Here is a 12,500-nt window from a genome sequence, read left to right on the forward strand (position 1 = left end):
CCTTCATATCCTGTTGCAGGCAAATTGGAATAATCCGTTCCAGGGTCAAACTGTGGCTATCGTAGGCGGTCATGTGACTTCAGCGGTTCTACTAAAAGCGTTTATTGCAAGTCGTTGATTTACGTCACGGTAGTTGACAATGACATATCCCAGCATGCAGCAGGAGGTGTTTGTCATCCAAACAAACTTCCTGGACGAGGTGTGTTTCATTTCAAAATGACGACCGAGTCTCTCGCAGCTGGCAGGAAAACACCAGAGTGTTTATTTCCTGACGATGAACTCATCGAGTGCTCACTTTTTGGCAAACCAGAGCCGGATGTCACTCGTCTGGCCTGTGGTCACCATGACGACGACAGATAGCGTTGGTTGCTGATTATCAACACGATTATAAAGGCGAAATATAAATATATATAATTACATTAAAATAACAAGTTTCTCAAACAAATACAGAAAATTGGATAACATTGTACAAATTATTTTATTATGCTAACAATAACAAAGTATCCACGTATATAATGTTACGTTTTTTACTTAATAGTTTGTGAATCATTAGTAACATAACTATACAATAAATAGTTCATAATTAAACAACGATAATATTAGAGCAATAATATTTTGTTAAGCAATAATTTATGATGTAAAAGTAGTGATAAAGTAATAGTAAGAATTTTAATATACTAAGTTAAGTTCCCCCTCCCAAAAATAAAAGGGTGCCTCTGTCCAGCAAAACGTTTAACATTTAAATCTTACGATATTAACCATAAGAACAATTTTAAAATTAATTCAGTTTTTCAAGCGACATTTGAGAGTTTTTTTTATTAAACTTTAAAATAAATAAATATCTAGATGACAAGAAATTCACTTTTATTAAAAAATAAATAAAAAAGGCTGGATTTTTATCAATTGAGTTTTTTAACAATTTATCGAATTTGGCTCGAAATGCAGTTAATTTGTGGTAAATGTAGTACTGTCCTGTAGTAATGCAGTAATGCCATATTTATGTAGGAATTATGTCACACAATAATGTCATAAAGTAATGCCATGTAGTACTGTCCTGTAGTAATGCCATATATACGTAGTACTGTCCTGTAGTAATGCCATATATACATAGTACTGTCCTGTAGTAATGCCATATATACATAGTACTGTCCTGTAGTAATGCCATATATACATAGTAATGCCATGTAGTAATGCCATATATACATAGTAATGTCCTGTAGTAATGCCATATATACATAGTAACGTCCTGTAGTAATGCCATATATACATAGTAATGCCATGTAGTAATGCCATATATACATAGTAACGTCCTGTAGTAATGCCATATATACATAGTAATGCCATGTAGTAATGCCATACATACATAGTACTGTCCTGTAGTAATGCCATATATACATAGTACTGTCCTGTAGTAATGCCATATATACATAGTGATGTCCTGTAGTAATGCCATATATACATAGTGATGTCCTGTAGTAATGCCATATATACATAGTAATGTCCTGTAGTAATGCCATATATACATAGTGATGTCCTGTAGTAATGCCATATATACATAGTAATGTCCTGTAGTAATGCCATATATACATAGTGATGTCCTGTAGTAATGCCATATATACATAGTACTGTCCTGGAGTAATGCCATGTAGTACTGTCCTGTAGTAATGCCATATATACATAGTACTGTCCTGTAGTAATGCCATATATACATAGTAATGCCATGTAGTAATGCCATATATACATAGTACTGTCCTGTAGTAATGCCATATATACATAGTAATGCCATGTAGTAATGCCATATAAACATTGTACTGTCCTGTAGTAATGCCATATATACATAGTAATGCCATGTAGTAATGCCATATATACATAGTACTGTCCTGTAGTAATGCCATATATACGTAGTACTGTCCTGTAGTAATGCCATATATACATAGTAATGTCATGTAGTATTGCCATATATACATAGTAATGCCATGTAGTAATGCCATATATACATAGTAATGCCATGTAGTAATGCCATATATACATAGTACTGTCCTGTAGTAATGCCATATATACATAGTACTGTCCTGTAGTAATGCCATATATACATAGTAATGCCATGTAGTAATGCCATATATACATAGTACTGTCCTGTAGTAATGCCATATATACATAGTAATGCCATGTAGTAATGCCATATATACATAGTACTGTCCTGTAGTAATGCCATATATACATAGTAATGCCATGTAGTAATGCCATATATACATAGTACTGTCCTGTAGTAATGCCATATATACGTAGTACTGTCCTGTAGTAATGCCATATATACATAGTAATGTCATGTAGTAATGCCATATATACATAGTACTGTCCTGTAGTAATGCCATATATACATAGTAATGCCATGTAGTAATGCCATATATACATAGTACTGTCCTGTAGTAATGCCATATATACATAGTAATGCCATGTAGTAATGCCATATATACATAGTACTGTCCTGTAGTAATGCCATATATACGTAGTACTGTCCTGTAGTAATGCCATATATACATAGTAATGTCATGTAGTAATGCCATATATACATAGTAATGCCATGTAGTAATGCCATATATACATAGTACTGTCCTGTAGTAATGCCATATATACATAGTACTGTCCTGTAGTACTGCCGTAAATACATTAAAATCTCATGTAGTAATAATGTCCTGTAGTAATGCCATATACCGTATTTCCTTGAATTGCCGACGGGGCGCTAATTAATTTAAAACCTCTTCTCACTTCTGCGCTTACCAAAGGCATGCAGTAAAAGTAAGCATGCGCAAACTATGTTAAAACCTCTTCTCACTCCGGCACTTACCAAAGGCATGCAGTAAAAAATTGAGTGTGATGTAAGGATACCATCATGAAAAGCACATTTAATTAAAAAAACGTTATTATGGTCTTATTTTTACTTATAAATGAAGCCCATGCCAGCTCCTTCTGATCAAAAGCATCGATAACTTGTTTAAAGAAGTCTTCCTTATCTTTCTTCAGTTTTAAAAGTCTCTATGTCTCGATGGAGATCTTCCTTTATTACCTCCTGCTTTGATTGAAAGTCCAGTTTAGAAAACTGCTATCAGACCGCTGCTATCAGTTAGCTCGGCTCCTCAAGTGCGGGCGACGGCAGAATTATCCTCGGACAACTCCCCCCTCCCGTGATCTCTTTATCCCACCGCTGCCACCATGAAGTGTTATTCTATAAATATTACACTGGGTATTTAGGACTGGAACATGCTTCATTTCAGCCCGGTTGTAGGAGTGTTACATCCTAAAAGGTCCGCCGTGCACCCCCCGCGTCATATCCGTCCCAGCACATATCACGTCACTCATTCTCACTTCTTCTGCAGCCGAGTAGTCGCAACAAGGATCACTAGCGCCCTCTACCACCAGGAGGCGGGAGTCATTTAATGACTCATATTTGACACACGCAGCTACGGTATATTAATAAAACATAGCTGTTTACTGTTCTTTTTAGCATATTCAATAGCTTGGACCTTAAATCCTACTGAATAGCTCTTTATCTTCTTCTCTTTATGCGATTTCAAATTACCGGTATTGAAATCAGCCTTCTACATTTTGAAAATTATGACAGGGGATGTCACGAGTTTGACCCGGCAGTAATTCAAGGCAGGCGCATACTACAGTGGGGCAAAAAAGTATTTAGTCAGCCACCGATTGTGCAAGTTCTCCCACTTAAAATGATGACAGAGGTCTGTAATTTTCATCATAGGTACACTTCAACGGTGAGAGACGGAATGTGAAAAAAAAATCCAGGAATTCACATTGTAGGAATTTTAAAGAATTTATTCGTAAATGATGGTGGAAAATAAGTATTCGGTCAACCATTCAAAGCTCTCACTGATGGAAGGAGGTTTTGGCTCAAAATCTCACGATACATGGCCCCATTCATTCTTTCCTTAACACGGCTCAATCGTACTGTCCCCATAGCAGAAAAACAGCCCCAAAGCATGATGTTTCCACCCCCATGCTTCACAGTAGGTATGGTGTTCTTGGGATGCAACTCAGTATTCTTCTTCCGCCAAACAAGACGAGTTGAGTTTATACCAAAAAGTTCTGTTTTGGTTTCATCTGACCACATGGCATTCTCCCATGTGCTCTCTGGCAAACTTCATGCACTGGCTTAAGCAGGGGGGACACGTCTGGCACTGCAGGATTTGATTCCCTGTCGGCGTGGTGTGTTAACTGATGGTAACCTTTGTTACTTTGGTCCCAGCTCTCTGCAGGTCATTCACCAGCCCCCCCTGTGTGGTTCTGGGATTTTTGCTCACCGTTCTCATGATCGGGATGAGATCTTGCGTGGAGCCCCAGATCGAGGGAGATTATCAGTGGTCTTGTATGTCTTCCGTTTTCTGATAATTACTCCCACAGTTGATTTTTTCACACCAAGCTGCTTGCCTATTGTAGATTCACTCTTCCTGTCCCCTTAGCAGAAAAACAGCCCCAAAGCATGATGTTTCCACCCCCGTGCTTCACAGTAGGTATGGTGTTCTTGGGATGCAACTCAGTATACTTCTTCCTCCAAACAAAACAAGTTGAGTTTATACCAAAAAGTTCTGTTTTGGTTTCATCTGACCACATGACATTATCCCATGTGCTCTCTGGCAAACTTCATGCACTGGCTTAAGCAGGGGGACACGTCTGGCACTGCAGGATTTTATTCCCTGTCGGCGTAGTGTGTTACTTATAACCTTTGTTACTTTGGTCCCAGCTCTCTACGGGTCATTCACCAGGCCCCCCGTGTGGTTCTGGGATTTTTGCTCTCCGTTCTCATGATCATTTTGACCCGACAGGATGAGATCTTGCGTGGTCTTGTATGTCTTCCATTTTCTGATAATTGCTCCCACGGTTGATTTTTTCACACCAAGCTGCTTGCCTATTGTAGATTCACTCTTCCCAGTATGGTGCAGGTCTACAATACGTTTCCTGGTGTCCTTCCTGTCAGGTCTTTTGGTCTTGGCCATAGTGGAGTTTGGAGTCTGACTGTTTGAGACTTTTTTATACAGATAACGAGTTCAAACAAGTGCCAATAATACAGGTAAGGACTGGAGGATAGAAGAGCTTCTTAAAAAAGAAGTTACAGGTCTGTGAGAGCCAGAGATCTTCCTTGTTTGAAGTGACCAAATACCTATTTTCCACCATAATTTACAAATAAATTATTTAAAATTCCTCCGAAGTGAATTCCTGGATTTTTTTTTCACATTCTGTCTCTCACAGTTAAAGTGTAACTATGATGAAAATTACAGACCTCTGTCATCATTTTAAGTGGGAGAACTTGCACAATCGGAGGCTGACTAAATACTTTTTTGCCCCACTGTGTGTGTATATATATATATATATATATTATATATATATGTAATAATAATGATTGTGTGTGACAAGAAGTATTTCACCATCATGACAACAGGAAGTGGACATTGAAGAAGGGATGAAAAAGTACCACTAATAGGACAGACAAAAGATGGCGAGGGGGCGTGTCACTCACCAGCAGGTCCACGCCCTCGCGGCGTCCCAGAGATCCATGCTCCGCCCTCTTTGCGGCCGGCGTGACGATGTAGGGGCCGTGCGTGCCCGAGGGCTTCATGTTGGGCAGGCTGAGAGACCTCAGGTCCTTCACGCCCTGCTCCACCTTCAACTCGTCGCCAGGCCGCGCTGAAGGAGCAAGCAACTCGTTAAAAGCGCCATCGCCTTCACCTCCAGAACCGCCAAACAGGACGTAAACAGGAAGTGGGCGCTGGATAACAAAAAACTAAATTTCTTGGAACTGATAAATGATTGTAAAGTTCGTCCTAAGACAATGTCTTAAGTCAGTGTGCAATTTTCAACAGGAAGTGATGCCCTTATATAGTCACGGCTGTGGTCAATCAATTAAAACAATAAAATCAAGAACAACTTCAAAAATGAAGGTGCACGAAAAATAGACAAAATCGAAAAATTTTACAAAATAAATCAAAAGACTCAGTACAGTATCATAGGAAAATAAATAAAGCAAAAAAAAATGTGTAATACAAAATATTACTAAAATAAAACAATTAAAATCACAAGTTTTCATTACTTTATTTCTTTATTTTATAGGTGTTTTTATTTTCCTATGATACTGAACTTACTGATTTCGTCCATTTTTCCACTTTCAATTTTGAAGTTGTGCAATTTTCAACAGGAAGTGATGCCCTTATATAGTCACGGCTGTGGTCAATCAATTGAAACAATAAAATCGAGAACAACTTCCAAAATGAAAGTGCACAAATAATAGACAAAATGGAAAAATTGTACAAAATAAATCAAAGACTCAGTACAGTATCATAGGAAAATAAAGCAAAAAAAAATGTGTAATACAAAATAGTACTAAAATATAAAAATTAAACTCACAAAATGTGTATAATATCATAGGTAAATAAATACAGTAATAAAAGTTTTCATTACTTTATTTTTTTATTATATAGATCTTTTTATTTTCCTATGATACTGAACTGAGTCTTTCATTTATTTTGTACACTTTTTTCCCATTTTGTCCATTTTTCCACTTTCAATTTTGAAGTTGTGCAATTTTCAACAGGAAGTGATGCCCTTATATAGTCACGGCTGTGGTCAATCAATTGATATAATAAAAACGAGAACAACTTCAAAAATGAACGTGCACAAATAATAGACAAAATGGAAAAATTGTACAAAATAAATTAAAGACTCAGTACAGTGGCATAGGAAAATAAATAAAGCAAAATAAATGTGTAATACAAAATAGAACTAAAATATAAAAATTAAAATCACAAAATGTGTATAATATCATAGGTAAATAAATACAGTAATAATAAAAGTTTTCATTACTTTATCTTTTATTTTATAGATGTTTTTATTTTCCTATGATACTGAACTTACCGATTTCGTCAATTTTTCCACTTTCAATTTTGAAGTTGTGCAATTTTCAACAGGAAGTGATGCCCTTATATAGTCACGGCTGTGGTCAATCAATTGAAACAATAAAATCGAGAACAACTTCAAAAATGAAAGTGCACAAATAATAGACAAAATGGAAAAATTGTACAAAATAAATCAAAGACTTAGTACAGTAAAGTAAAAAAATAAATGAATTTATCAAACAAGTTAAGACCAAATCTTTAAAATATTTTCTTGGATATTCAAATTCTATTTGAGTTTTGTCTCTCTTAGAATTCAAATGTCGAGCAATGCCAGACCAGCTTGCTAGTAAATAAATAACAATTTAAAAAAATAGCGGCAGCTCACTGGTAAGTGCTGCTATTTGAGCTATTTTTAGAACAGGCCAGCGGGCGACTCATCTGGTCCTTACGGGCACCGCGTTGGTGACCCCTGCTCTAGACCATAACAAAAGTATGTACGATTCATGCTGACTGATATCGCATCGGTATCAGCCATACTCAAGGCTCCAGTATCGGACGTGACAATGTTGTTTATTATTAAACACAAGTGTGTTCTGACATGTAAACCATGAAAGAAAAAAGAAGTTTTCTATTGTGTATAGCAACGGTAACATGTTCCACTCCTAACCCCTCTCAGGAGGGCCACACCCCTTCCTCTCTTCGCCATGGCGACGGCCGCGAGAGGAAGCTGGCCCGCGCTGATTATACTCTCGTCATTGTTTAAAGCCGTGCCAGATAAGAGCGCTCATGTCAAAACCACTTCTGTGGACAAAACCGGATTGTTCCGAGTCAGCAAAGACGCGATTCGACTGTTTGGGGTTTTGGTCAATCAGGCGTCTTTACCTTTGACTTTGAGGTAGTGTCCGCCAAATCTGTAGGCCTCAAAGTTGAGGGACAGAGGCGTGTTGGACTGATCCAGGAACAGGTCCACCTGGGACAGCTCGATGCCGTTCCTCTCAAAGACCGGACCCAGAACCTCTCTGCAACAGAACCAAGATTGATGTCAGATTCAACTGCTCAAAGATCCCACTTAAAACCTTTTGGATAAGTGACTGACGGATCCAGTTCGTTTGTTTGACATAAAATATGTGAATATAGTAGAATACATGAACAAAGTACATGTAATCAAATCATTAAAAAGCTTATAAAATATAGAAATTCATTACAAAAATATATTTGGCCGTAAATCAATAAATATACACCATCTAATAATTATAATTACAATTCAAAACATTTTTCATTAATAATTAAATAAAAAATATTTCCCATTCTAATTTTTTTTATATAATATTATTTATTATAATAATTAAAAAAATTAAATTTGAGAAAAATTATAATTTAATGTTTTATTTAAACTATTTTAAATTATAATATAATTATATTAAATAATTATAATAATAATAAAAAATTTAATTTGCTTTATCTTAAACGTAAAATGTATTAATTCACTTTGCAGTAAATTGCATTTTAATTAATGATTAGATAAAAAATATATGGGTCAATAAATCAATAAATATACACTATCTACAATTCAAAACATTTTTCATTAATAATTAAATAAAAAATATTTCCCATTCTAATTTTATTTTTTTTAATATAATATTATTTATTATAATAATTAAAAAAATTACATTTGAGAAAAATTATAATTTAATGTTTTATTTAAACTATTTAAGATTATAATTTAATTATATTAAATAATTATAATAATTTAAAAAATTCAAATTTGCTTTTTCTTAAACGTAAAATGTATTAATTCACTTTGCAGTAAATTGCATTTTAATTAATGATCAAATAAAAAATATATGGGTCAATAAATCAATAAATATACACTATCTACAATTCAAAACATTTTTCATTAATAATTAAATAAAAAATACTTCACATTCTAATTCAATTTTTTTTTATATAATATTATTTATTATAATAAATAAAAAAATTAAATTTGAGAAAAATTATAATTTAATGTTTTATTTAAACTATTTTAAATTATAATATAATTATATTAAATAATGATAATAATAAAAAAAATTCTAATTTGCTTTTTCTTAAACGTAAAATGTATTAATTCACTTTGCAGTAAATTGCATTTTAATTAATGATTAAATAAAAAATATATGGGTCAATAAATCAATAAATATACACTATCTAGTAATTATGATCAAATAAAATATTTCCCATTCTAATTTAATTTTTACAATATAATAATATATATTATAATAATTCAAATATAAAAATTGCAGTAAAATTCTAATAAAATGTTCAATCTAGACTATTTTAAATTATAATATAATAATATCAATTAGTTATAATAATAATTAAATAATAGAAATTACAACAAAATCATAATTTACTTTTTCCAAAACGTAAAATGTATTAATTCACTTTGCAGAAAATTGCATTTTAATCTATTATTAAATAAAAAAAATACTGGTCTTAAAATCAATAAATATACACTATCTAGTAATTACATAATTACACTTCAAAACATTCTAATTAAAGATTAAATAAAAAATATTTCCCATTCTAAATTTAAAAAAAAATTCATCTATTATTTATGATCATTCAAAAATACAAATTTTAGAACAATTTTAATTACATGTTCTATTTAAACTAATTTAAATTGTAATATAATAATAATAATTAATAATAATTCAATAATAGAAATGATAAAAAAATACATAATTTATATTTTCTTAAACGTAAAATGTATTTATTCACTTTGCAATAAAGTGCATTTTAGTTAATGATTAAATAAAAAATATGTTAGTCATTAAATCAATAAATATACACTATCTAGTAATTATGATTACATTTCAAAACATTTGTAATGAATGATTAAATGAAAAATATTTTTACAATATTATAATATTACTTAAAATAATTCAAAAATTAAAATTTTATAAAAATTCTAATTTAATTTCTCTATTTAAACTATCTGAAATTATAATATAATAATATTAATTCATTTTAATAATAATTCAATAATAGAAATTATAAAAAAAATATATAATTTACTTTTTCATAGTTTTTACTTTTTACAGTTGTCAAAATTTACTGGGGTGGTATAGCTCGGTTGGTAGAGTGGCCGTGCCAGCAACTTGAGGGTTGCAGGTTCGATTCCCGCTTCCGCCATCCTAGTCACTGCCGTTGTGTCCTTGGGCAAGACACTTTACCCACCTGCTCCCAGTGCCACCCACACTGGTTTAAATGTAACTTAGATATTGGGTTTCACTCTGTAAAGCGCTTTGAGTCACTAGAGAAAAGCGCTATACAAATATAATTCACTTCACTTCACACTATTGTAGACTGAAAAAGTGTTTGATGGGCACAGTTTGACCCCTGTGAGGAAAATTGTTTTGAAATATGAACTCACAGGATTAAACTGCATTTTCCCCAAAAGTGCAAAAAGTAAAATGTTTACTTTTTAAAATCATAAATAAAAGGAAATAAGACTGATATTATGTCCCCAAAAAACATTTGTACTTATTGATTGAATAAAAAAAATATACTGGTCATTAAATCAATGAATATACACTACCTAGTAATTATGATTACATTTCAAAACATTATAATTCATTTTAGTACCGGTACCAAAATATTGTGATCGGGACGTCCCCGGCTTACTTTTTAAATGATGAAAAAAAAGGAAAAAGGAGTGACATTATTTCCACAAAAACTCACCGCAGTGTTTTCTTTTTCATAGCGGGGACTATTTCTGTGTTGATGTCTACGTTGAGGTCAAACTTGAGGCTGAAGCATTCCTTGCTGGGGTCCTGGGGAACACACACACACACACACACACACACACACACACACACACACACAGGTTATCATCATATTTGTACGTGACTACTGAGGACCGTTTAAAAAAAAATTCAAATAAAAAGTTCAAATTAAATACAGCACTACAACTGTCCTCTTATAGGAAGTTTCACCACTTAAATGTTAAAGCAAATCATTTAAAAAGGTCTCCCTGTTTTTTTGGTCCCCATACCGTCAGAAATCCCCTAAATGTGACTCTGTAAACCAGGTGGCCCGCAGCTAATTGTTTACCGGCTCGCCACACATTCTGGAAATGCTATTGCAAAAATAAAAAATTAAATAAAAAAAATGGGAATCTAACGAGAATAAATAAATAATAAATGGGTTGTACTTGTATAGCGCTTTTCTACCTTCAATGTACTCAAAGCGCTTTGACACTACTTCCACATTTACCCATTCACACACACATTCACACACTGATGGAGGGAGCTGCCATGCAAGGCACCAACCAGCACCCATCAGGAGCAAGGGTGAAGTGTCTTGCTCAGGACACAACGGACGTGACGAGGTTGGTTCTAGGTGGGATTTGAACCAGGGACCCTCGGGTTGCGCACGGCCACTCTTCCACTGCGCCACACCGTCCCATAAGTTGCAATGTTGACACAAAGCTGCCATGCAGGCAATTTTTTTTTTCTTTTGTCTTTATTTTGCCATGTAAAAACCATCTTTACCATGAATTGATTAACGTGAAAAACTTATAGGGGTGTTACCATTTAGTGGTCAATTGTACGGAATATGTACTGTACTGTGCAATCTACTAATTACAAGTTTCAATCAATCAATTATTTATTTGTATTATTTTTTTGCCATTACTAAAAAAAAAAAAAAAGACCAAAAAAAAATCAATGTTATAATGAGTTATTTTTAAAGCTCCAATTAGTTCAAATATTTCACTTTAAAATGTTTTATGGGGTGAATATTGCATATATTGTGCAGTTGCCATATAAAATCAAAGTTTTCTTTGACAAAAGAGCGAAAAACAAACAAAATAATAGTTCAAACGTAAAATCGACAGATATATCTGAAGTTGAAAAAAAAAACCTAATAAAAATGTTTCACTTTGAGTGGGGCACCTTTTGGATCCCAAATATATTTAGTGGTATTTTATTTATCTTTTCACTCTGATTACTCAAAAATAATAAAGAATTAAAATCAATGGTGTCCTTCATTATTGGTCTTTTAGGGCTCTAAGTACTAAATACTGCATATTTCTGTTTTAATACTAAAAAAACAAAGATATTTTTTGCTGACCCGCCTCCGCTTGAGATGGTCTCCTGTGGACGGGACTCTCGCTGCTGTCTTGGATCCGCTTTGAACTGAACTCTCGCGGCTGTGTTGGAGCCACTATGGATTGAACTTTCACAGTATCATGTTGGACCCGCTCGACATCCATTGCTTTCGGTCCCCTAGAGGGGGGGGGGGTTGCCCACATCTGAGGTCCTCTCCAAGGTTTCTCATAGTCAGCATTGTCACTGGCGTCCCACTGGATGTGAATTCTCCCTGCCCACTGGGTGTGAGTTTTCCTTGCCCTTTTGTGGGTTCTTCCGAGGATGTTGTAGTCGTAATGATTTGTGCAGTCCTTTGAGACATTTGTGATTTGGGGCTATATAAATAAACATTGATTGATTGATTGATTGACAGAAAAGCCATAAAATCTTTTTTTTTTTTTTTTTTAAAGTTGATATAGAGATTTACTGTAGGCGTTAAATAAAGAAAAATACAAATCTGAAT

General features: G+C 33.8%; 1 protein-coding gene across 6 annotated transcripts in view; it reads right to left on the reverse strand.

Annotated features, from left to right (window-relative positions):
- Positions 1-12,500, reverse strand: part of plekhg5b (pleckstrin homology domain containing, family G (with RhoGef domain) member 5b) — a 178,084-nt gene that overhangs the window by 71,352 nt on the left and 94,232 nt on the right. For all 6 annotated transcript variants that reach the window (XM_061902683.1, XM_061902681.1, XM_061902685.1 and 3 more), the window contains 3 exons: positions 10,629-10,720; positions 7,788-7,924; positions 5,534-5,700 (listed from right to left, as the gene is read on the reverse strand). In XM_061902683.1, the coding sequence (XP_061758667.1) occupies positions 5,534-5,700; positions 7,788-7,924; positions 10,629-10,720 (396 nt within the window). The remainder of the gene's footprint in view (positions 1-5,533; positions 5,701-7,787; positions 7,925-10,628; positions 10,721-12,500) is intronic.

The sequence above is a fragment of the Nerophis ophidion genome, linkage group LG06 (assembly GCF_033978795.1).
Source record: "Nerophis ophidion isolate RoL-2023_Sa linkage group LG06, RoL_Noph_v1.0, whole genome shotgun sequence".
NCBI classification, from domain to species: Eukaryota; Metazoa; Chordata; class Actinopteri; order Syngnathiformes; family Syngnathidae; genus Nerophis; species Nerophis ophidion.